Raw genomic sequence first — 24,919 nt, 5'->3', positions numbered from 1 at the left:
TTATTGTTGAACAGTAAGGAAAAGATAGCCTCTTTTTTTTATTTTTTGAAACAGAAGTTCAGGTATTAGAAAATTAATGGATGGTTAAAGTATTAAACCGTAACCGCATAACGATATTAATTGCAAACTAACTAATTAAATGATGATCAGGCCAGGCCTGCAAAGATCATCATCTGGTAATTAATTAATTTAATTTAATTCTGGGGGGCCACGATCTTTAGTGCATTAGAAAGGGGGGCGCCGATTTTTTCTCCGTCTTCTCCTCCACATGTCACGTTCATGCCCACGTTGCTGCATGCAAAATGTTGCTTTCTGATCTAAAACTAGCTAGTACGTACTACCCTTTCGAGGAGATCTTCCAATTACATTAACAAGATTGGGGTTTGTTCTAATTAATTCAATAATTCCTATTCATATATATAATATATATGAGGATCGATACTCATTAGCAACTATTTATCCCCTTACACCTGATATTTTTTTTTTCATAAGGCGTGAGATGTGTGATAATGAATAATAGCTTATAAGAATAATTATTAACATATATATATATATGAGTAATTCTACATACAACCATGAAATACGTAAATATCATATAATCGCTTTAAAAAAGAATGAGATCCACTATTAAAAAATTACCCATATTTTACTCACTTTTTTCAAAATGATTACACGAAGATTATACAAATCACGATTGTAAATATATTTTCTATATATATATATATTGTTTTTTGTGCTCTTTGTTCTGTTTTTTTTTTTTTTTTTAGTTTGCGATTTTAACATTCTAGCTATTCGCTCATGAATGTCTGTAAATGTAAATAACTAAAATACCATGAATAATTACATAGTTATTCAACCTCATCGCCATCATATAATATCAATTATATGAAAAATTCTCGAGGTTTTTCAGGGGAATTAACAAAAAACAGCTCAATGAAAACACGGAAGAGAACGAAAAAAACAAAAAAGAACATGGATATGGGGATAACTTGGAGAGTGATATATAAGAAATCTTGGAGGAGGTGTTGATCATCGTGTGCTTAAAGCAAAGAGAGGTGCAGAACACAGCACCCGAAAACAAGAATTGAGAAGGCCGGTGCATGGCTTGGGGGATGTTTTTTGGTAGCTATGTCACGTTGACGGTCATGCACTGCTTTCATTCATTCCCTTATTATTGCCTAATTTAATTAATGTAACAAACCTTTTGAATTCTCACATCTCAAGCAACCTAGCTCCACGTTACACGTACGATCGACGTACGTACATGCAGTCTGCAGTACTCCTTAATAATTTCCAACTCTTTGAGCTCCATCAGGCCGGGCATGAGAATTCACTGAAAAGCCTAGCCAGCTAGCCATATATCCCCTTTTGTCTGTCGGTTTTCTTCATCCAGCTCCCTCGATCGCCAGAAATTGAGTCTTCCCCAAACCAACCTCCCTCACTTTTAAGAACATGATTAACCCATACGCTTATAAAAAGAATACGTACATGCATGCATGATGCAGCCAATTGTGAAGACTTTCGCTTCCGTTTTGTTTGATGATTAATTTGCTTCAAACTGCAGTACTAATAAGGACGTTGCGTTTAGATAGTGATGAATTTTCAGATATTCTGTGATTAATAGTGAAAAAATAATGATAGAATATTAAATAATAATAAAAATTACATGAAAAATAATAATAAAATAATAAATAATAGTAAAGTATAATTACCCAAACTAGGCCTAAGACAGTAGTACTAGATTCTTGCACAATTCAAAGAATAGAGTAAAACAACATAAACTAGAGTTGAAACATGGGGGCTATGTGGCACAACATATATCAATCATAGACAATATGTATAAATAAAGGCATATTTTAAAAGAAAGGTTTGTCTATTTTTTACTTGTTGGATGCTCCGGCCTTGGCCTATTAAACAATGAAAAATTTTAGACATAAATTTCACACCCTGCTAACTATTTAAAAATATATGATTTTACATTTTTACCCTCATATTTCATATTAAATTGAAGTATGAAATATAAGGATAAAAAAATAAAATCATATATTTTTAAGTGGTATGTAAGGATGTGGAGCTTCTATGTAACATAACTCTTAAACAATTGCAGCATTCAAAATCCATAAATGCAAGCTATATATGTTCCCACGTAATCGTGCGTATTTTGGAAAAGAAGGGATTACAAAAAAAGTTTTAACGTAAACAGTTTAGTTATATTTTTCCAAAGTTCGGCGCAGCTTTGCGTGTACCGCGGCTTTGATGATCGATGTTGTACATGAAAAATAACATGCATTTCAAATCCTATAAATACATCTCAAACCGTTCAACTCCCCCAATCACCACATCCCTCAACTCCTAATCCAACTCCCTAAACCACTATCTTTCTCTCTCTCTTGCTGTCTAATTTCTTTCTAGCTCTCTCACACAGACAGACACAAACATTCAAACACCTGGACATTTTTTTTTTTTTTATATCCAAACCGAAATGGCAAACCACAGAATTAGCTGCCCTCTTGTTCTTGCACTTCTCTTAGTCTTCTTCTACTCCTCGGTGGTCTTGTCCGCTGCTCCCGTGACGTACAACGTGGTAAGTTTGGGAGCCAAACCAGACGGCAAGACAGACTCAACCAAGGCTTTCGTTACTGCATGGACAAGAGCTTGTGCCTCGGCAAATCCAGCCACCATTTACGTGCCGGTCGGGAGATTCTATCTGCGCGGGGTGATTTTCAACGGGCCATGCAGGAATAATGCCGTAAGGGTCCGCATCGATGGCACGCTCGTGGCACCATCCGACTATAGGGTCCTCGGAAATGGCGCTAACTGGATATTGTTCAAGCACGTTAATGGAGTTACCGTATCTGGTGGGACTCTTGATGCCAAAGGCACAAGTTTGTGGGCTTGCAAATCCTCAGGCAAGAGTACTTGCCCCAGCGGAGCAACGGTACGTATGTTTGAAGGACAATTTTGCCCGTTTCTTTCTTGTTTTTTAATATCAGTAAATTAATTAATTGGCATGCTTTAGAACTAATTACGGGAATGCCAAAAGCTAATTAGCATGTGCTTATGCATTAACTTAAGCAGTCCACAAAACCTGATCAACCACAATTAATATAATTCCCCTTATCTTTGGTTTTCGTAATTATTTAATAATTGGAATTTCCTTTTCTTGCGTGTGTATGCAAGCAGACGCTGCAATTTAGCAACTCGAACAACATCGTGGTCAGCGGATTAACCTCCCTAAACAGCCAGATGTTCCACATCGCCGTCAATGGCTGCCAAAACGTGAAAATGCAAGCAGTCAAGGTCATCGCCTCCGGCGACAGTCCAAACACCGACGGCATTCACGTACAATCTTCTTCGGGCGTCACGATCCTCAACACCAAGATCGGGACCGGTGATGATTGCATCTCAATTGGCCCCGGTACCACTAACTTGTGGATTGAGAACGTTGCATGTGGACCTGGCCATGGAATCAGGTACTGATTAATTAAAATAATAATAATAATCATTCTAAGTCATGACCAAATTTAATTAATATATCGCATTCACATTAATATTAATGTATAGATAATGAATTCATGCATTATTATTAATGTACACACATTCACATGATTAATTAAATAGTATATTATATGATTGCATGATGCTAAATTGGTCATGGCTTTGGTTGTTTTAATTGGTTCAGCATTGGGAGTCTAGGAAAGGACCTGAAAGAGGACGGTGTGCAGAATGTGACAGTTAAAACAGTTACTTTTACCGGTACTCAAAATGGGGCGAGGATTAAGTCTTGGGGAAGGCCCAGCAATGGATTTGCTAGGAACATTCTTTTCCAACATATTGTTATGGTGAATGTCCAGAATCCCGTCCTGATCGATCAAAATTACTGTCCCGACAACAAAGATTGCCCCGGTCAGGTACGATAATATATATATATATATATATATGTCGATATATTTCAAATTTAAACTGGATCAGTACCATGCAGCTAGCTAGCTGTTTGCTAGCTCTTGAAATTAAAACTACCAGATTAATATGGTTGACATTTTGGGTTTTGTTTGATCATTTTTCTTAACAGGTTTCTGGCGTAAAAATTAGTGATGTAACATACCAAGACATACATGGAACATCGGCCACAGAAGTTGCTGTGAAATTGGATTGCAGTTCCAAGAACCCATGTTCCAGAATAAGATTGGAGAATGTAAAGCTAACTTACAAGAATCAAGTTGCCGAAGCTTCATGCGTTCATGCTGCTGGAACATCATCTGGTTTAGTCCAGCCCTCGGGCTGCTTGTAGTAGTGGCCGGGGGAAAGATACAAACCCATATATATGTTAGAATAAATATGGGATGGAAAATCATGAATTGATGTGTTTGTCCATCAACTTGCATGATTTCTGGGACAAAAAATTTATAATTTGTAGTTGGGATAGATAATATCGTTAGTCTGGCAGGTCATTGGATGTCGAAGTAACTTTGTTGCTTAAGCCTGCGGCGTTGTTAGCCCATTGGGCTTTCTTGGAGCCTGGCCTCGCAACCATCATATTATATACTATATAGTATAGTCCGAATTAAAGTTCAAACCCCCTTTCTCGGGGTGTTTGTAGTTTGTACGATGAATTGTTGTAAGAGATGGTGTGATTATGTTATATGGATTGGTTGAAGATTTGTGGGATTTTGAAAGTTGGATTAATTAGAGAATGAAATTATAGTTAATTTCATCGAGTGCTCAATGAAATTTATCTTCCATATATCGAAATCACAAGAATATAATTTTTTTGTCTTAATTACTTTAGGTGCAGTCTTAATTGCTCAAATCAAACGGGGCGTTTCCTAGAATTTAGGCCTCTTCCGTCTTTTTGAAACTCAATTCCAAAGACAGTTGCAAAAAAGTCCAACATATATATGATAACTGGCTGCACAAGAACAGCTTTCTACTAATTATCTAAGCATGCATGGATATTGTACTTGTCCAAGCCATGGACGGACACGTTTCATCTGTACTAATTAAGCCCACAAACTTCCAGAACCTAAACCACAACTTGGTATAAATCGAAACTGATCGAAACATGCAGGCACAAACAGATAGACAGAATCCAGAAAGCTCTGAGAGAGACAGAGACTAAAAATGGCGAGTGGTGGTGGTGGTGGTGAGGAAGTGAGGAACAAGCAGGTGGTACTGAGGGACTACGTATCTGGTTTTCCCAAGGAATCGGACATGTGTGTGAGAACTTTAACTATGAAGCTGAAGGTTCCGGAGGGCTCCAATAGGATATTGGTGAAGAATCTTTACTTGTCCTGTGACCCCAACATGCTTATCAAGATGAAGAAAGTTGAGGGTCCTAATCTTTTTGGTTCCTTTACCCCTGGCTCCGTTTGCACTCCTCTCTCTTCTCTCTCGCTTTTTTCTTCTTAAATATGACAGGCCAGATTCGATCGAGAGTCTTGTGAAAAGAAGCAGTTTCTTACTAATTATCAGGGCGTTTCCAGTAGATAATATGCCAATCAGTCTTGTAATACCAAACTTGCAATTACGGATTTTATTTAGTTTTTTGTGTTGATCATAAAGTGCAGCCATTAACTGGGTTTGGGGTCGCCAAAGTATTGGATTCCATGCAACCAGAGTTCAGGAAAGGTGACTTGGTTTGGGGTACAACCAGCTGGGAAGAGTACAGTCTCATCACGGAAACACAAGGCCTCTTCAAAATCGAGCACACCGACGTGCCCCTTACCTACTATACTGGGATTCTTGGTAAGTTGTGATACGCTCATTCAGTCAATCGGGTGCTTAATGACAATGAATGCTGCAGATGTCATGTGTTTATGCTTTGCATACACAAATATTCGACATGAATTGTTGTAGATTTTTCTGCAATTTGTCGACTAGTCCCTTCTTAATGACAACATTTTTTTTTTGCCTGAATCTTACTTCTTCATACTCGATCTGATTTCTTTCTTTCTTTCTTTTTTTAAGATTCCAGAATTCTTAGCAATGATTGATAAATTTTAATTTTCTCTTTCCATGGAATGGCCGTATGGTTTATGGACCTCAATGCTTACCTAATTTTCTTCATGAAAACTTTGGATGGGAAACATGCGGCACATCAAAGTCCTTGGAATTGGTTTGGGAAGAATATAGTATTATTGGTGGAGTTGTTGTCTCTGCATTGTCTTCCTTTCTCCTCCGATCCTCTAGACTCCTCTGCTTTAGAAGAAACTGGTCAGGCAAAGTTCAATCTTCTTATTCTCTTTGGATGCTTTGAAATCAATTGTGCAGGTTGATTTACTGAAGAATAAGTTAGGGTTTGCCGAGGCTTTCAATTATAAGGAAGAAAATGATTTGGATGCTGCTTTATAAAGGTCAGTTCAGTTGTATACCCATTGCATATAACATTTTATTAATCATGTTTGGACGTCATATGGGGATAAGGTTATTCCATTATTCATGCTTCATGAAAATGTACCTCTGATGGAGAGACCATGCATGACATGGTTTGAAAAAATTATCTCCTAGATTCATTCTCGGGGGTATATAAATGCGACCAGAACATATTCGTTGAAATTCCTAATAACAAAAGAAGATTAAGATGATAACGGAAATTCTAGAGATTGTCTTATAATTATTATTTTCTCGGATTATGATTAATACTAGTAATCGGGGTAAATCCTGATTGCAATAATGATTGGACCTTGAGAGTTGTTTGCATCTAATGCTATTTGGATGATCACTTACTAGAGGCTTTACTATTTCTGAGTCATGATGATCATCAGGTACTTCCCAGAAGGCATTGACATCTACTTTGAGAATGTTGGGGGCAAAATGCTTGATGCCGTGTTGCTTAACATGAGAGCCCATGGCAGGATTTCTGTGTGCGGAATGATCTCACAATACCATCTTGATCAACCTGAAGGTGTTCATAACTTGATATATGTTATCTCTAAGAGGATCCGAATGCAAGGATTTCTTGTCTTGGATTACTTCAATCTATTTCCTAAGTTCTTGGACCAAGTGCTGCTTTACATCAGAGAAGGGAAGATTGTTTACATGGAAGACATAGTTGAAGGGCTTGAGAATGGCCCTGCGGCTCTGGTCGGACTTTTCAGCTGCCGTAATGTCGGAAAACAAGTTGTTGTTGTTGCTCGCGAGTGATCGGTCGTCGATCGATATCGATCTAATCTTCTGTTTGTATATCTTTTTAATTACTACTGTTGTGTTGGGGTTAACGTCAAATGCTTTGTGAAATAAGGAAGCCTAGCTAGTATGTGTCTATCTAATGCCAGGGTCGATTTTTTGGTTCGTTGTTTTTCACAACAGATGAAAGAAAAGACAGTTGGTCTTGTGGCCATGTATGCATCGTTGTCCCTGTGCATGTAGCTTTTGTGTTTGCCCTTGTAAATGACAGAAAGATAAAGACACTGGTTTGCCCTTTGTTAGCTGATGACTACTTAGAGCTCTCGTTGAATTAGTTAAAAATTAATAATTTACAATTCAGATTTTGTACAATTCAGAGCAGGCCGGCTCTTTGTATAAATAATGTACTAATTTTATAACTAGTCATGATAATATTTCAAAGTTGTGTATTAAAACGTTAAGAAATGATATTAAGGCTACGCAAATTCTCTTCTCATTTTATTTTATTATTATAATTTATCAAATTTTTATATAAAAATATAATAAATAATTTAATTTTTTTTAATTTTAAAATAAAAATAATACTAAAAAATTATATTTAATAATATTTTATTTAATTATTATTCAAAACAAATCATCTCATTGAATTGTGTGACTAAATCTAATCTAATTTTTTTTTTATAATTTTATTTTAAAAATTAAAAAAAAAAAAATATAAGATTTTAAAAATAAAGTGACAGTAATGATGACGTATATAATGTCATTCGCAAAGTTACATATTGCGAGAACTTTTGGCGAGAAAACCGGAACACAGTAACACACACACACAAAACACGCACAGAGAAAGTGCGAGCGTTCTCAGTAGCAATGGCGAATGGTGGCGTAGGTGAGGAAGTGAGGAACAAGCAGGTGCTATTCAGGGACTATGTCACTGGTTTTCCAAAGGAATCGGACATGTACGTTACCACCGGTACCATAAATTTGAGGGTCCCCGAAGGTTCCAATTCCGTTCTTGTAAAGAACCTCTACTTGTCCTGCGATCCTGTCATGCGTGTTCGGATGGCACGAGTCACTTTCAGCGGTTTCAGTTCGTACACCCCCGGCTCTGTGAGTATATTTCTGTTTGGTTTCTGCGAAAATTACATGGGAAATGGTTACTGATTGATGAATTATTTCAAGTAGGGTTCTTTATAATTTTGAAGAGCCATAATACTGATAGCATAGCTGGATGAGATTGATCTTTTGTGCTATTTCTTTTCCCCTTCTCTTTCTCGGTATTGAAATTGAAATTAGGAATTTAGATCATAAGATGTGGGTTTTTTTTTTTTTTTTTTTGGGGGGGATTGTTTTGTCTAAGGAATTTTTGGAACATCCGCGCTTTAATTATTTAAAAACTAAAAAAAAACACTTTTAAGATATAATTAACGCTTGGGAATGAAAAAAAACACTTTTTAAAACTTTTTACATAGGTTTTCAGAAAATATTTCATTTAATCGTTATAATTTTTTCAACTTTTAATACAAAATAAAATAAATAATTAAATTTTTTCAAATTTTAAAATAAAAATAATATTAAAAATTATATTCTAACAATATTTTATTCAATTTTTTAACTTTAATTTTAACTCATTTTATCTGCAAAAACAAACCGATAGTAATTAAGGAAGTGATTTTAACTGTATTTAGATTTTTTTTATATTTAAATATTAAAAAAAAAAACCAAAAGCGGTAACTTGAGCGGGCTCCTGACTCAAAGAAAAATACCGGTATTTCTTTTTGGTTTCTGGAGACCTGGAGAGGAGCGAATTTGATATCGTGTACATTTTTGAGGTTGCAATTGTGATTTTCTCCCGAGAAACTTGCAGCCATTAACTGGGTTGGGAGTGGCTAAGGTTTTGGATTCTGGGCACCCAGACTTCAAGGCAGGTGACTTAGTTTGGGGGGTTACCGGATGGGAAGAGTACAGCCTACTCTCTGGAATTGAAAGCCTGCGTAAGATCCAGCATACTGATGCACCACTTTCCTACTATACTGGACTTCTTGGTAAGTTGTTTGCTTTTCTTTTCTTTTCTTTTTTTAAAAGTAAAAGAAATTTTCTATTATATGAAGTTTGGATTGATTTTGAGATTTACAAGATGATTATGCTACATACCCTTTCGAGTTGCATTTTGATTGCTTTTTGAATTCAAGACTTTCTGTGCTTCTCTGGGCGCTGTGCTAAATTCTGTGGTAAATATGTTTGAATATCTTAACCTCTTTTTTTTGCAAAATAGGTATGCCTGGTATGACTGCTTATGCTGGTTTCTATGAAGTTTGTACTCCCAAGTCTGGAGAATATGTCTTCATTTCAGCAGCATCTGGCGCAGTTGGTCAGCTTGTTGGGCAATTTGCAAAATTGCTGGGCTGTTATGTTGTTGGAAGTGCCGGAAGTAAAGAAAAGGTACCTTACTATTTTTATGAGTAATTTTCTGTTCTCTAGTCCTTTATTTGGTGGCTTCCATCTAGATTTATTCCAAATCGTTGATTTAGATATGTGACAATGGTATTACTTAGGCAGGATGATAATTTCATTAAAATTGCTTCCTTTTATGGCAAAGTTATAATGAAGGATTGTGAAGTATCTTTAACAAGTATAAGGAAACTCATATGTTCGCTTGTGGATAGATTTTTAATGGTGGAAGTGCTCTTGATTTTACCTTCTTTAACTACCTGAACTATCATAAGAAATTTTTTCTGTACTATCATTTGCCTCTTTTAGAATTTAAAAATATTTGCCAAGTAAATTCTAATCAAACATGGATTTCATGGAATTTTAGCATTCCCTAGTTTTCGTAGTTGTCGCCTGCTGCATGGTTTTGCTTGTGTGGACACAAGATTGCTGCCACGTGTCCCTCAATTCTCTTTGTAAAAGCAGGAAGATGAAACATAAGGGCATGTCAGCAGATATTTATCTTTATTCCCATAACATGAAAAGATCTCTTTTTTCTTTTACTATTCAAGTTGTTCATGAATAAAAACCAGTTAATTAAAAAAAATCTCATTTTTCTTCTGTTATAAATTAGGTTGACCTATTGAAGAGTAAGTTGGGTTTTGATGATGCATTCAATTATAAGGAAGAGCATGACTTGGATGCAGCTTTGAAAAGGTTAGTATGGCATTTACATAACTGGAACTTAAAATTTTTCTCTAAAGTTTTAAGCATTTCCTAGTTTGTTGTTAGATTTAGTTGTTTGGTTTGAGTTGTATAATTTTTTAACAAACTGGATGGGGTCATTACTTGACACCGCACTTATTATAATAAATGACATTTGCTTGAAGAAAATCTTTGGCCTTCTAGTACCGTTAAGGTTGGGTTTATTACAGGGTTATGTATTAAGGCTCAGGTATAGATAAATTAATAAGTGGAAACAAAAAAGATGATAGAGTTTCAAGTTCTCCATTTGATCAGTTCCTTCAATTGATTTGATGATGTTAGTTGCGGTAGTCAGTCCTTAATCTTTAATAGCCCTATTCATAACGATGGAATAAAAAATTTTCAATTTGTTGCCATATAAATGACTTATTTTTGGACATGATTGATTCAGAAAACTTTGCTCATTTCACACGGATCTCATTTTTGTTGCATGTAAATTTGTATTCGGTATGGGGATATGACTATTGTAACGAACATTTAGACAATTGTTTAACAAAAGAGGACAGAATCAACGATCTCTAGATTAGATAATGACTACTCCCCCTTTAAATTATGGGTGGAGTGTGAGGCCAGAGATTTAATTTTATATGGCTGCAATGAGTTGTTTTACTTTCATGTTCCAATAATAAGAAATTTTACCATTCTTAATTAGTGCCCCATCCACCAGAGCCTGTAGAATTTATAATCCTATCTGTGCGAGACACTAGTATTTTGATCTGCAAAGCACATATTAATGGGGTACTGTTCATCATCAGATATTTCCCAGAAGGCATTGACATATACTTTGAGAATGTTGGGGGTAAAACACTTGATGTAGTACTCTTAAACATGAGAGTCCATGGCCGCATTGCTGTATGTGGAATGATCTCACAGTACAATCTTGATGAGACCGAAGGCGTGAAAAATTTGACGTGTCTCATATACAAGCGAATCCATATGCGCGGATTTACAGTTCGTGATTACTATCACCTCTATCCAAAGTTCTTAGAGACTGTGATGCCTTACATCAGAGAGGGGAAGGTGGTGTATGTGGAAGACAGAGCTGAAGGCCTTGAGAGTGCTCCAGCAGCCCTGGTTGGACTATTTAGTGGCCGCAATGTTGGAAAACAAGTTGTTGTAGTTGCTCGCGAATAATCCGGCCATTATTTCTGTAGTACTACTGCGTGCAGTGTGTTCCTTCTCGTGGTTAAAGAAATACTTATAAAGAATGAAATGAGTGTATACTCTGCAAAAGATGGAAAGAAATAAAAATTTTCATATGGTATTCTACTTTCTTGTTTACTGCTGTAAAATGACAGAAAGAAGACTTAAAATATAACAACTGAATTAGAAATGTAGCAGTTTAGAAACAAATGAAATCCCAGGTACAACCATTTAAGCAATTGGCTCGTTGAGGAGCGTACATGCATGCGAAAAGGTATCATCAGCGTTACAGACAACGCCATATTCATGTTCTGCGTTAAGTTCCTGCAATTCAAACTTGTAACTACAGCCCTGCACCTATTAATAAAGAATTCAAAAGCATGTTTCAACCTAGAGAAAAAGTTCAGAATTGAATCCTCAAAACACATATCCCTATCTGAGTTAACTTGTCTATTTCAGAATTTGGAGCACCTCAAGTAGTACTCTTTTTACAACTCTCACAAGGAAAGTAAAAAAAAAAAAAAAAGCTCCAAGAACAAATTAGATCGAGTACGCAAGAGTAGTTGAACCAAGCTTGCCCACAACGATTATCGGCATTGTTCTTGGGACTAATGAAATCTAATGATTCGGTCATATTTCTGACTTGTCGATTGAGAAAACATTTGTGAAGACGATTTTATCGGTTGAGATCGACGAAGCATCGAGCTAGTGTCACTCAAAATGAGATTTTGAGCTCGGATGGCTCTGCAAGTTCTGGTGCTTAATTGGGGAGTTGGAAAATGAAGGATTCCGGGAGGAATGTTGTTTTTTCCTTCTAAAGGTGGGCGGGGGAACCAGCCCCGAGAGAGAGCGCTAGGGAATAATGAAAGGAAAATGATTTATCTACAACACATTTTACAACACATTGTACAACAATGTGTTAAATGAGGGGCATTATTGTAAAATCATCTTATAAAAATAAGATGATTTTACAATAATGTCCCTCATTTAACACATTGTTGTACAATGTGTTGTAAAATGTGTTGTAGGTCTATCACTACTCATAAAAGTAATATTACTTTAAAAAATATTCTCATTTTATATTATATATCGTAAAAAATATCATGTGTATCATTACTATGAGATAATTGCACCAATCGCAGTCTTCTATATGTCTGGGTTTCACTAGTAGTCGCTAGTCCCTCCTCATCATGACCTAGCAATAACTTATTGCTAGAGTACTGCTATAGTCCCGAATTTGAGATTTAAAAATTGTCCCTAATAGAGGTTTTTTTTTTATATATTTTTTTAATTATCATAAATATTTTTTAAAAAAATAAAAAATTCACAATATAATTAAAAAATATTTTTTAATCATTAAATAAAAAAAAATTTCCATTCGAGACACTTTTTGAATCCCGAATTCGGGACTCAAAACATTTCCCTATTGGTAATCATCGCTGTTACATATGTATTATCCTTGTCCACTGCCAAAACATACACACAGGATGAAATGAAAATTTTGTGAATAATAATAAGATAATTTTAGTTTATTTATTTTCAAAAATGAGATAATATTAAATTAAATGAGTTAAGATTAAAGTTAAAAATTGAATAAAATATTATTAGAATATATTTTTGTAATATTATTTTTATTTTAAGATTTAAAAAAGTTAAATTATTTATTTTATTTTATGTGAAAATATGAAAAAATTGTAATAATTAGATAAAATAAGTTGAATTGAGAGGAATTATGAAAATAAACGAGACCTTAATGTTTTATGAAGTTTTGGAAAAGGAGATAAAAAGTTGAATAAAAAGTATTATAAAATTAAAATATTGTTAAAATATTTTTTTTTAATATTATATTTATTTTTATATTTAAAAAAATTAAATTATTTTTTATTTAAAAAAGTTGTAATGATTAGTTTGAAAAAATTTATATTTAATTAATATTTAAAAATAAAATAAGATAAAAGGAAATGAAATGAAATTAGAGAGAACAAAAAAATTTCCAAACTTCCTCTAAATTCAAAACTACTACAGGAAAGCATTTTAATTTTTAACAGCAGTGGCAAAAGTTAGAGCATCCTGACTTCTCCAGCAGGATTGTTGCTGCTGACTGATCCTCCTAGCTAGCTAGCCAACTTTCATCACTGACGTATACTGTGATGCAAAGTTCATGTCGCTACGTAAGCACTTATATCATGATCACATTGGTTTACCCTTTTTTCTTTGTTTGATCGTTCAAAGGACGTACGGTGCAGTCGCTCCTCCAACAAGAAAACGTATAAATATACAATCTTCTTTTGCCATTTGCATCGGAAAAGCCTCGCCCACAAACACGCATAAAGACGGAGAGAGACTCTGGGAGAGTGTAGCGAAACAATGCCGAAGGTTGGAGACGAAGCGAGCAACAAACAGCTAATATTCAGGGACTATGTCACCGGTCTTCCCAAGGAATCGGACATGTACGTGACGACTAGTACCATAAAGTTGAAGGTTCCCGAAGGTTTCCATGGTGTCCTTGTAAAGAACCTCTACTTGTCCTGCGACCCCTTCATGCGACTTCGAATGCCACGAGTCACTCTTAATGGATACAGTAGTTCTTATACTCCTGGTGCTGTGCGTATCTAACCATTATTTTAAGAATTCAAATTTTCATATAAAATAGTTATAAGATATAATTGATATTTGCAAAGGCCTAACCTGACTAAAATAATGGACAAATGTTTTATAAGAAAGGAAAAGATAACGGAGAAAACATTTTTTTATGCATGTGTGCTTGCGAGTTGAAGTTTTTTATATAGTTTACATTTTTGAGCTTGCAATTGTGATCTCCCGGTGGACACTTGCAGCCGTTAACTGGGTATGGGGTGGCTAAAGTTTTGGATTCTGGGCACCCAGACTACAAGGCAGGTGACTTAGTTTGGGGGATTACTGGATGGGAAGAGTACAGCCTAATCACCCCAACCGAAGGCCTGAAAAGTCTCGAGCAAGGCCTGAAAAAGATTCAGCACACTGATGTACCCCTTTCCTACTATACTGGACTTCTTGGTAAGTTGTTTACTCATTTTATGAAGTTTGAACTGTATTGAGATTTAGAAGCAGATGATTATGCTACAAAGCCTTCTGAGCTGCGCGCAGGTATCAAGAGTAGTTTCTTGAAAATATATATACTTTGCGTGCTTGTTTGAGCACCATGTTGAATTCACCCTCATGTACATGTGTAAATCTTAAAAAGTTCCTTTTCACAAACAGGGATGCCTGGTATGACTGCTTATGCTGGTTTCTATGAGCTCTGTTCTCCTAAGAAAGGAGAATATGTCTTCGTTTCAGCAGCATCTGGTGCAGTTGGTCAGCTTGTTGGACAATTTGCAAAATTGTTGGGCTGTTATGTTGTTGGAAGTGCTGGGAGTAAAGAAAAGGTAATATATATGTATTTAAGTATATACTTGTCTGTGTGTCCCACAATCGTTTAGGTAGGAATCTGTGGCAACGGTCAAGCTTAGCAAGTACTATTGGTATTTTCATTATTTTTGGGGCAAAGTTACAAGGAGAACTTCGAAGTCTTATTTGTTTTCAAATGAACGTAGAGATTGTTAGAATATCCATTAAATGATTAATTTGATATTTTCCTATCAGCTTAACAAGTGGTAATTTAAGAGAGATTTCTTTGTATTTGTTTACAAGGAAGGAAAGCTTTGAGATGTTCTTGTAGAGTACCCTTTTTAACTACCTAAATCAAAGTTCATGGTATTATCATTTGCCTCTGTTTTCAAGATACTCACACTAATTTTCTGGTAAATTCTAGCATAGAACCGATCCCTAATTCCCATACTTGTCACCTGCTGGTTTTGCTTTTGTGGAATTTGGCTGCCAGTGCCCCTGACTCTCTCTGTAAAAGCAGTAAAGATGAAACATGTATAGGGGCGAGCCAAGATAACTGAGACGTGGGCCTCCCCCTCTTCCTAGTTCCTCCTGCCCTGCCCCCCAAAACTCTTTTTCATTTTTTCTTTTTTTACTGTAGCGAGAGCCTGGTGGGATGTAGTTACCATTACCTGAAAACACTTTTTGCTTGTAGTATGAAAAAAACTTGTTTTCTTCTGTTGTAAATTAGGTTGATCTGTTGAAGAACAAGTTGGGTTATGATGATGCTTTCAATTATAAGGAAGAGCATGACTTGGATGCAGCTTTGAAAAGGTCAGTGTAGTATTTATTTACATAAAAGGAACTTAAAAGTTGTGCTCTAAACCTTTATGCATTTCCTAGTTCCTCTGTAGATTTAGTTGTTTGCTTTAAGCTATATAACATGTCATAAATGACAGCAAACACAACATTTCTTTCTAATGCAGATGACTTATTTTTAGGCATAATGGATTCAGATAACCATGCTCGACTGATATTTTATGTTCTTTTAATGAAATATATCTATATATCACACACTCACTGTTGGTTTATGTTAATTTATAACCAGGTATTTCCCAGAAGGCATCGACATTTACTTCGACAATGTTGGAGGCAAAACACTCGATGCAGTACTTTTAAACATGAGAGTCCATGGCCGCATTGCTGTATGTGGAATGATATCGCAGTACAATGTTCATCAGCAGCCTGAAGGTGTGCAAAATTTGACGTGTCTCCTATTCAAGCGAATCCACATGGTAGGATTCTCAGTTTTGGATCATCATCAACTCTATCCCAAGTTCATAGAAACTGTGCTGCCTTACATCAAAGAAGGGAAGATAGTGTATGTGGAAGACATGGTTGAAGGCCTTGAGAGTGGTCCAGCTGCTCTTGTTGGCCTTTTTAGTGGTCGCAATGTTGGAAAGAAAGTAGTTGTCGTTGCTCGCGAATGATTTTTAGCCCCATCTGTTGTTACCTGGTTGGGTTGTTTCTTGGATGATCTATCATATTCACTCTATTACTTATATTGTGTGCGCGCAGTGCTGTGTGTTGCACCGTTGGGTGCGCCCAGTGCATGTCTTGTGGCAAATTCAATAAATATCTATAGCTATTAGGAGATCCAGTCCTCCATCGTTGCCTAGTATTTCATTCTTTGGTGTTTTGCAAGTACTTTTGCAGCTTGAGGAAATAATATTTACAGTCTTAAAGATGTGAAAATATTGCACATTTATTTTGAAATAAATAAATAAATCTTAGACTCATATGAAAAAATTATTTTTCTAATAATAGACTCTGATTTTTTTTCAAAATAAGTGCGCGAAACTTGCATATCTTAATACTGTACCTAATACTAATCTTTGCAGTTAAACATGTAATCAGTGTAAAACTTTCATACAGCTAACCTAGATTGATTTTTATTTTAAAGAGACGAGGTCACATGTCTAAGAATAATCTTGGCCCACATTTATTCGAAAAATATAATCTCACTTGTCATGAAGGAATATCATGGCAACATACCAACATCCCATGAGTCAAAAACCCAAAAACACATAAAAATAACCAATACCCAAACTAAAGCAAAAGAATCTGTATAATGACTCACGAAAGAACCGTGAATCATTTCCCGCACCAACGTGAAACCAATGCGCAACGCCAACACCAACATCAAACTTGAGCATTAACTCCAAAAGATAAACTCTAGATGAAAATTCTGCCTCAATCGACCCAGTTGACCCCTTTCAATTTCTTTCTTTTTTACTACAAGGCTAGCTCATTTCTCTCTAATAAAATGAATTTTCAAACGATCCATACGCAACAATCCTCACAAACGAGGTTGTAATATTTCCGCACTAATAAATAGCCTAGACTGACTCATAATCGGTTTTTTTTTTGGTGCGTGGCCTCTTCCATGATTGCCGAGAGTTTCAAACCCATGGTGCGACTGCAGAAGTCGGGGCCGAAAGGTCAATGAATTGTTGTTGTACAATGACCACTGCGATACGAACTATGATTTAATACGCATGCAAGCACTAACACAAGGAAAATGATAAAGTTACTGTTAAATAACAATTTGTATACAACAATGTAATAAAATAATATTATTTTAAATTTAATTTTAACTTTTACTTTTGATTTGATGTGTTTAAATCAGGGCCGGCTCCCCCACTCTATGTAAGGCTCCAAAATAAAAAATAAGGTGTTTTTTTTTTAAATTAAAAATTAAAAACCATTTCATTGAATAAAATTTTAAATAATTTTTATAATTTTCAGTGTTTGAAAGGTCCATAATACTAAATTTAATATTTAATACAATGAGTTTTTTTTATAAGTAATGTAATGAATTATTTTTATTTTATATAATTTTTTTAAGATATTGTTAAATTGAGACACAAAATATACATTAAGACCTCATTTTAAATTGTTGTTGTAAATATAAATTTACAAAAATTATATTTAAAGATTTGAAATAAAATTATATTTTATTAAAAATTTTAAAAATATTTTATATAATAATTTATATTTTATTATATTATAATTACGAATGATTTATTTAAATTTTATTTTAAAATTTAATTTATATTAAGCTATTTCGATTTAAATATAATAAAAAATATTATTATATTTAAAATTATCTATAAATTATAAATTATGACTGAGTTGTTTGGTATCACTTCACCCGAAACAAATCCTCGAATCTGTGTGCAACAAACTTAGACAGACAGACGTGTACGTACGTGAAAATCAAAGGTCAACGTACGACAAAACGTACAATGCTGTGCGGCGGCACGTAATTTTTCATGAAAATGAACTCGAACACGTAAAGGCTGTATTAATTTTTTTATATATTATATTAAAAATATAAAAAAATGATAAAAAAATATAATATATTATAATAATAAAATAAATATGAAGGTGAAGGTTCTCTTATATTGTTGGAGAAGGGAGAAGAGGGAAAGGTTTGTAAAAAAAAAAATTTTATACATCATACAATCATCTCATTTTTATTCTACTAAATATAATATGGCATGTTTATCACTATTAAATGATCATTTATTGTATGCTTCTTTATCATTTAATGGTGATAAATGTGTCATATAATATTTAGTATGATCAAAATAGGATTAGAGTGTAGTGTATAGCATTACTCGAGTGAGAAAGAAAGAGAGAGGAGAGATAAAAAAATTAATAAAATAATATTTGAGGGCATCTCTAAAGATGTTGAAATACTGTTCATTACTATATAAAATTTTAGAAATGTATAATCTAATACAATCAAATTAAGGGCAGGCTTGAGGGGTGAGATGAGAATTTTGTGTTTTGTTTTAATGTTTAAAATATTATGTTTTAGTATTATTATTGTATTGAGATTTGAAAAAGTTAAATTGTTTATTATATTTTGTATGGAGATTTGAAAAATGTATAATGATGAGATGAGATGAGATAAAAATTTTGTGTCTCATCCCACTCCCAAACCTGTCCTAAAAGTCATATTATACAAATATATCTTTGCATTTGTATATACAGATACCAATGTCAATGTTCTAAGACTCCTAACGTTTCAAACTTTACATCGAGAACCTTATAGTTGAGGAGAGTGGGTCTTTGCCACTACAAGAAATCTGGCCTTTTCCAGCGATTTTAAAATCGTCGCAACAAAAATCGCCGCAAATATAGGCTATTTCTGGCGATTTTTAAGTCGCCACTTAATTTCGATGCGATGATGGGAAATCATGGAGGGAAAATGTGCAAATTATTTTTTACGGCGAAATTTGTACCTGTTGCGGCGATTTGTGTCGTCACAATAATGTTCTATTAACTGTAGCTCATTAAATTTCCGTCGATTAAATAAAATTGCCATAATAACTATTTTTTGCGGCGAACATTGTCGCTGTAAAAAAGATTGCGCCCGTTTAAACTTATTTGCGGCAAGTCGAAAGCGCCAGAAAAGATCATTAAATTTAAAACCCCCGCCTTAGGTTTTCCGCTCATTTCGTTCCCTCCTGCAGCCGTCTCTCCCCCTTCACCCTCTCTCTACCCAGTCCCTCTTCTCCCTCAAGCCTCCGCCGCGCACAGCCCGTCGCCAACGGCCCCAGCACGCCTCCGCGACCTCACCTCGACGGCCACCCCCTCCTTCTCCCCCAGCCCCCACGCCAATTTCTTTCTGGCCTCACCTCTCTCTCTCTCTCTCTCTCTCTCGGATTTCTCTATATCGCCGTCGCTGGGGGCGCCGTTCGCAACCACCCACACCGCGACGCCGTTGCCAGTCTTCCGTCGGAGCCCCTTCTCCTCTACGCCTAGCCCAGCAGCCCGAGGCCCTCCCTTGCTCTGTTTGCAACCCACTGCGACCAAATGAGGAGGAGGCGCGGGGAGTAGGGCAGATGAGGCAACTGAGGCTTGCCAATTTTATTGGGTATTTTCTGTCTTTATATATTGCATTGGAAAATATTTATTAATTTTCTGTCTTTATATATTGCTTTGGACAATATTTTAGGGTTTTCATCCATGATATCAAAGTATATTGATTTTTTTACTTTTAACTTTTGGATCATTTGGTATGAAAGAGATGTATATAGCTGACCTCTAGCCAGCTAGGGGAATTGCATTTTACTTGAGCACCATGGGTTATGTATGTCATGGGAATTCATTCGGGCGGCTTGAACTCTAGAGTGTGGGAGTTAAGTATGTCATGTGTGTGTATCCATTAATGCGTATAATCACTAAGCCAGGACTCATGACTTTATTAATGTTGCCAAAATATATATATCTATATTTGGTTAATAATTCTCTTATAAATCCTAGTAGTAGTAGTGCAGTATACATGTGGTACTTAGATTAATGGCTGGTTTGAATATATATATATATATATATATATATGAAACTTCAAACATTAGTAGTTTAATACATGATTAGCTGAATGATTAGTGAGTACATATATAGGTTAATTCATCCGGCTTTCTCGAAAAGGGTGTTTAATTCATCCCATCTATGCATGGGTAAGCAACCTTGAGTGAAACCAAACATCTCTGAAGTATTTTTAACAAAAGGAATACAAGGTTGCTGATTATCTTCAGTACCATATATGACCTTATCTTGCAAACTGCCACCTAGTCTAAGTTTCAAGGGGGAAAAGGCTGCAGCAAGATTGGAAGGAAAGTTTTAGATTCCAATAGAACCATTAGAGAAAACAAATGAGTATGCCATGAAGAAAAATCATGTGATAAATAAAAATCTCCAGATGTTTAGGTGTTCTCACCTTTTATGGCATTCAACAGAATATTGTTGCCAAGATCCTGCACACGACAATGATGCAAACAACATCACCAATTTGACAGATTTTCCTTTTTCATATTGAATAGGAACAGGTTTTCAGCTCAAACGAAAACTATAAATTTCTGCATTACATATTTATAGTGGTCAACTAAAAGTGCATCATTTTTCAAAAATTTCTGGATATAAATTCCTCCAGAAAAGAAATGGTTGTGTTGTATTAAAAAAACTTCCTGAACTACATCGAGCCCACCAACCGAAGATAATTTAAAATACAGAAAAACATGATGAGAATTTAATAGAAACCGATGAAAAAGCAAAAACAATATGACTGCACATTAAAACTGATGCAAGAAGAGAAAGGAAGATAAATAAATCCGAAAAAGTGAAAAACGAATCAACCGCATCAAATGGCCAAGAAATGTGGTTGGAACATGTATGCGGGTATGCCTCATATCAAACAATTACACAAAGAAACACTACCAATGCAGCAGCAGCAGCAGCAACAACAGCAACAGCAACAGCAACAACAAATTAGAGAAGAAACAGAGAGATATTACCATGAAGGTCTGATACTCATTGCAACTATCAATCATCATACTTTCCTCATAAATACTCGTTATGTTATTAACAAGTGTATACATTGCAGAAACATACCAAATTGAGGAGAGAAACACGACCCCAGCTGCATGTTCCATAGTCGCATTTCTCAGGAGGCCACCAATCCAAGGTTGCACAAACAAAATCATCATCAATCCTCCCAATGGCTGCTTTCCCATCAATGAAAACAGTCCCCTCTCCACCCTTGGCACCCTGCGAGTATACGGAAATGAAGCCGTAGCTAAACAGATACATCCAGAGGCACATCCCCATAACCCAAATCTGATAACCCATTTTCCTTTCAGATTATATAAAAAAGTTTCAACCTCTGTGTCGCTGAAAAAGTATAAATGGCCGAGGCTGCCATGAATATATATATGCAGGTATTTCTTTCCTGATATAGTTTACAATTTCACAAAGTTGTCTTCTGCAGTAATGTTAGGCATCTTTTTGTTTTTATTTTTTATAAACAAGGATATCATATTAATGTTAGTACTTTAACCAGCTCAATCTATCTAGAGATATAGGAAGTAATATCTAAAACTCATAGGCTATCACCTTGAATACCATCAAGATAAAAGTCGTATGGTGATTGTGCGCAACAGAATAGTGAGGTAGAATCACTGATTCTGGAGAAACTACTTAGATTGTGATCCATAAAGAGAAAGCAATATTTATCTTTATGTTTGACACTATTTAATGAGTGGCTGGTTTTGCATAAATTTCCAAGTGAGATCTTTTAATAGCTTTTAATGGGGATTTTGAAATAATATTCTGATTTCTTGGCTTCTATGTAGGGGCGAAATGGTTTTGCCTCTTTGTTTAACGTAAAGTGATGCTTCTACTTTCAGCTTTCACTTGGATCAAAGGGAAAAAAGATATTTAGTAGAACTTCCCCAAAGTTAAAAATCATAGTTTAAGCTATCTCTTTCTTTCTTACACTTAAAAGTCTCTTTCTTGATTCTACTTTTATTATGCTTCCAAAAACTATTACTATCTAGAGCTACTCATTTAGTAGAACAAGGTATCATATTTAGTAGAACATCCTTACCATATTTTCTGGAAAAGGTATCCCGTTTACTTTGTGAATTAACATAAGTTTTTTTTGAGGTGAAAAACAAAAAAACTGTCATCTATCATTACTATGTTTGGTTATTAGATTTTCATGAAACAACTTAAACTAGTTCAAGTTTGGTTATTAGATTTTCATGAAATAAAGAGAGCTGCAATCCTGTAGACCACATCATGATCCTGTGGGAAAAAAATTATTATTTGTGGAGACGGACATAGAGATGAAATTCTTGCCATGATAACTGGAAATTACAACTAGTAGAGAAATTGGGGAAAACCTTTATTCTTCTCTTGTGGAAATGTAGAAGTTTTTTCAATAACTTATTACTGTGATTTTGGTTTTCAAATTGTTACAGGCTAGCTTCTTCATGACTTATGTTTTAACATATGGTTGGGCAAGTTTGTCGTGTGAAGTGATGCAATTTCTTGCTCTTTTCTGCAATCTAGTCAAGAGATTCGTACTCAGAATCAAGGATGATTCGTCCAAATTATGCTTTTTCTTTTCCCTACCATACAGAAGTCCCACGAGTCCTCTTATTTGGATTCCTTGGTTTCACATGTTCCATCTTGGCACCCTTAATGTTGCCCTTCTTGCTGATTTACTTTTCACTTGCTTACCTTGTGTATAAAAACCAGGTGAGTGCCTTATCTTGTCTTTTACCTTTTATGATGTTACTTGCGATTACTGTTTGTATATGCTGCTTGAATGTATTTAGTTTTAGCCGACTCCTTTAATTAGTGATTGATCATATTTTTTTCCACAATGCAGAGCTTGTTCTTCCATTCGCCATTGTAGTTACATAATGTGTTTGAATACAGAGTTGTAAACTCACGTAGTTCTGTTTGTTATGTACATATCCAGCCAGCTTTCTTATCCCAAGTTAGTCATAGGTTTCTAGCAATATGTTCTTAGCATCTCTCTCTTACTTTGAAAATGGAAATTGCTTTTTATGTGCCTACACAGCAAGAAAAAATTCTCTGTAAACCCAAATAGAGAATTTGAAGATGTTGGAATTGAAATCAGTGTGTATTTGGAATTATTTTGAAGGGATATGTATGAAAAGAATTCCCCTTCATTCTCTGTATAAAACCTGCCAAGGAAATAGTCTTTATTTTTTGTTCTCGTTTTTTTTTTTTTGGATGAGGAATACATATGCTTCATCCAAATGCAAATGAGACTGTAAAGATTTATGTGATAACTCTTTCTAATTTAAAAAAAAAAAAAACTGTCGTCAACTTGATTGACCCCTGTAAATATATTGGACAATAACATTACTTTTACTTTTCAGTTCCTCAAACTACTCACATAAGTCCCTCAAATACTACAGACAATGCTCTATATTCTGAATCCATCGGACCACCACTTGGGAATCTGAATTAATCTCTACCAGTAGATGGTTTAGTTGCATGCAAGAAAGAGAAAGCAACTGCTCTTAGTTGAGCCCTATTATTTGTGCTGTTAAGGTCAGTTTTTTTCCCCCTAGTTTTCAGTGACTTCTCAGAATTAAGAAGCTGGATCATGGAGTATTAAGATCAAATTACATGATATCATGTACTCCATTAAGCCTTATTTCATGGTTTTGATATGTGCAGGAAGGATTCTTGTACCACCATGCAGAACCGAATTACTTAATGCTCATATTAAAGTTTAACAGCTGGTTTTTTGACTTCCCAAGAGGTAATCCAAGTTGTTCCATAATACGTTTATCAAAGTAGGAGAGGGTCATTGCAACTATATACTTCTATAGGTAGTGGTTAAACATAAATGGCAGTTTTATTATTTGAAGAGTTCAATGTTTTGATCATTAGGATCAATCCAAACCCCACATATGTTTTATTATTAAGATCATTAGGATCATATGTTGGATGTGTTGATCTTTTTGTTTTAAGTTTTTCCTCAATTATAAATAGTGCTTTGTTAGAATTCGTCTCTTTTGCAATGATGCTTGTCAATTCCTATATTTCTATTAACTTGATATTGTCTTTCGCATATGATAGTTTGTCAAGCTTTCTAATATTTGAGAAGATGTCTTTCTAATTTAAGTCAACATCTTCATTCAAACTACCATTATATCTTCACTATTCCAAGGAGTAATCTTTTTCTATTCTATTGAGTTGAGAAGGTATTCAGTTTCAGAAGTAAAACATGCACATCTCAGTTTCAGTTTTTTTAATTTCTCAGTTTTAATTGTCCCTCATCTGCAGGATAGATTATTATTATTATTATTTTTATTATATCCTTTTGTTCTCCTTTTCCATTATAGATGCATAAAATTTAAGTAGATGGGTCATTGACAAGCCATTTCACATTACAATAATGCCAAATATCTGTTTGGAATCAGTCTTAGGTAATTACATATGTAGACTGCATATCTATACTGTTTTGTGCAATTTTTTTTTTTATTTTGTGAAACATCTTTTCCGGCGATTTTTTATCGCCGGAAATAATTTTTCATAACAGAAATTTATTTCCGGCGACAATAAGTCGCCACAATAAATTTTTTCCGGCGAAACCTACCCACTGGAAATACTTCCTAAGGGCGATAATTTCAAATCGTTGAGAAAAATAATAAGTTATTTGCAGCAATTTTATTAAGTTTTTGTGGCGATATATCGCCGGAAATAGTTGTTTTCA

At 34.9% G+C, this 24,919-nt stretch overlaps 3 protein-coding genes and 1 pseudogene across 3 annotated transcripts; all 4 read left to right on the top strand.

Moving 5' to 3' along the window:
• The first annotated feature begins 2,482 nt into the window (after positions 1-2,482).
• On the top strand, positions 2,483-4,304 carry LOC108981302 (polygalacturonase-like). Its single transcript, XM_018952415.2, has 4 exons — positions 2,483-2,938; positions 3,184-3,473; positions 3,683-3,911; positions 4,073-4,304. Exons 1-4 carry the CDS (start codon positions 2,483-2,485, stop codon positions 4,289-4,291), a joined length of 1,194 nt encoding a protein of 397 aa, XP_018807960.1. The 3' UTR covers positions 4,292-4,304.
• Positions 4,305-5,121: 817 nt separating this feature from the next.
• LOC108981305 lies at positions 5,122-7,424 on the top strand (annotated as a pseudogene).
• A 485-nt stretch (positions 7,425-7,909) lies between these two features.
• LOC108981304 (2-alkenal reductase (NADP(+)-dependent)-like) lies at positions 7,910-11,584 on the top strand. Its single transcript, XM_018952418.1, has 5 exons — positions 7,910-8,232; positions 8,990-9,167; positions 9,398-9,564; positions 10,187-10,269; positions 11,073-11,584. Exons 1-5 carry the CDS (start codon positions 7,993-7,995, stop codon positions 11,449-11,451), a joined length of 1,047 nt encoding a protein of 348 aa, XP_018807963.1. The 5' UTR covers positions 7,910-7,992; the 3' UTR covers positions 11,452-11,584.
• A 2,204-nt stretch (positions 11,585-13,788) lies between these two features.
• On the top strand, positions 13,789-16,461 carry LOC108981303 (2-alkenal reductase (NADP(+)-dependent)-like). Its single transcript, XM_018952417.2, has 5 exons — positions 13,789-14,064; positions 14,298-14,496; positions 14,701-14,867; positions 15,560-15,642; positions 15,917-16,461. The coding sequence occupies exons 1-5, from the start codon at positions 13,828-13,830 to the stop codon at positions 16,296-16,298; spliced, it is 1,068 nt and encodes a 355-aa protein (XP_018807962.1). The 5' UTR covers positions 13,789-13,827; the 3' UTR covers positions 16,299-16,461.
• The last annotated feature ends 8,458 nt before the right edge of the window (positions 16,462-24,919 follow it).

Source organism: Juglans regia, chromosome 7 (assembly GCF_001411555.2).
Source record: "Juglans regia cultivar Chandler chromosome 7, Walnut 2.0, whole genome shotgun sequence".
In the NCBI taxonomy this organism is placed as follows: Eukaryota; Viridiplantae; Streptophyta; class Magnoliopsida; order Fagales; family Juglandaceae; genus Juglans; species Juglans regia.
Note: the sequence above shows the minus strand (reverse complement) of the source record. Positions and strands in the feature narration are given on the sequence as shown.

Bases quoted from the DNA above. Each gene is read 5' to 3' on its own strand.
- LOC108981302 (XM_018952415.2), top strand. From the start codon at position 2,483: ATGGCAAACCACAGAATTAGCTGCCCTCTTGTTCTTGCACTTCTCTTA. The intron at 3,474-3,682 runs GTACTGATTAAT...TAATTGGTTCAG, and splicing joins GGACCTGGCCATGGAATCAG to CATTGGGAGTCTAGGAAAGG. The intron at 3,912-4,072 runs GTACGATAATAT...TTTTCTTAACAG, and splicing joins ACAAAGATTGCCCCGGTCAG to GTTTCTGGCGTAAAAATTAG.
- LOC108981303 (XM_018952417.2), top strand. From the start codon at position 13,828: ATGCCGAAGGTTGGAGACGAAGCGAGCAACAAACAGCTAATATTCAGG. The intron at 14,868-15,559 runs GTAATATATATG...GTTGTAAATTAG, and splicing joins GTGCTGGGAGTAAAGAAAAG to GTTGATCTGTTGAAGAACAA. The intron at 15,643-15,916 runs GTCAGTGTAGTA...ATTTATAACCAG, and splicing joins TTGGATGCAGCTTTGAAAAG to GTATTTCCCAGAAGGCATCG.
- LOC108981304 (XM_018952418.1), top strand. From the start codon at position 7,993: ATGGCGAATGGTGGCGTAGGTGAGGAAGTGAGGAACAAGCAGGTGCTA. The intron at 9,168-9,397 runs GTAAGTTGTTTG...TTTGCAAAATAG, and splicing joins CTACTATACTGGACTTCTTG to GTATGCCTGGTATGACTGCT. The intron at 10,270-11,072 runs GTTAGTATGGCA...GTTCATCATCAG, and splicing joins TTGGATGCAGCTTTGAAAAG to ATATTTCCCAGAAGGCATTG.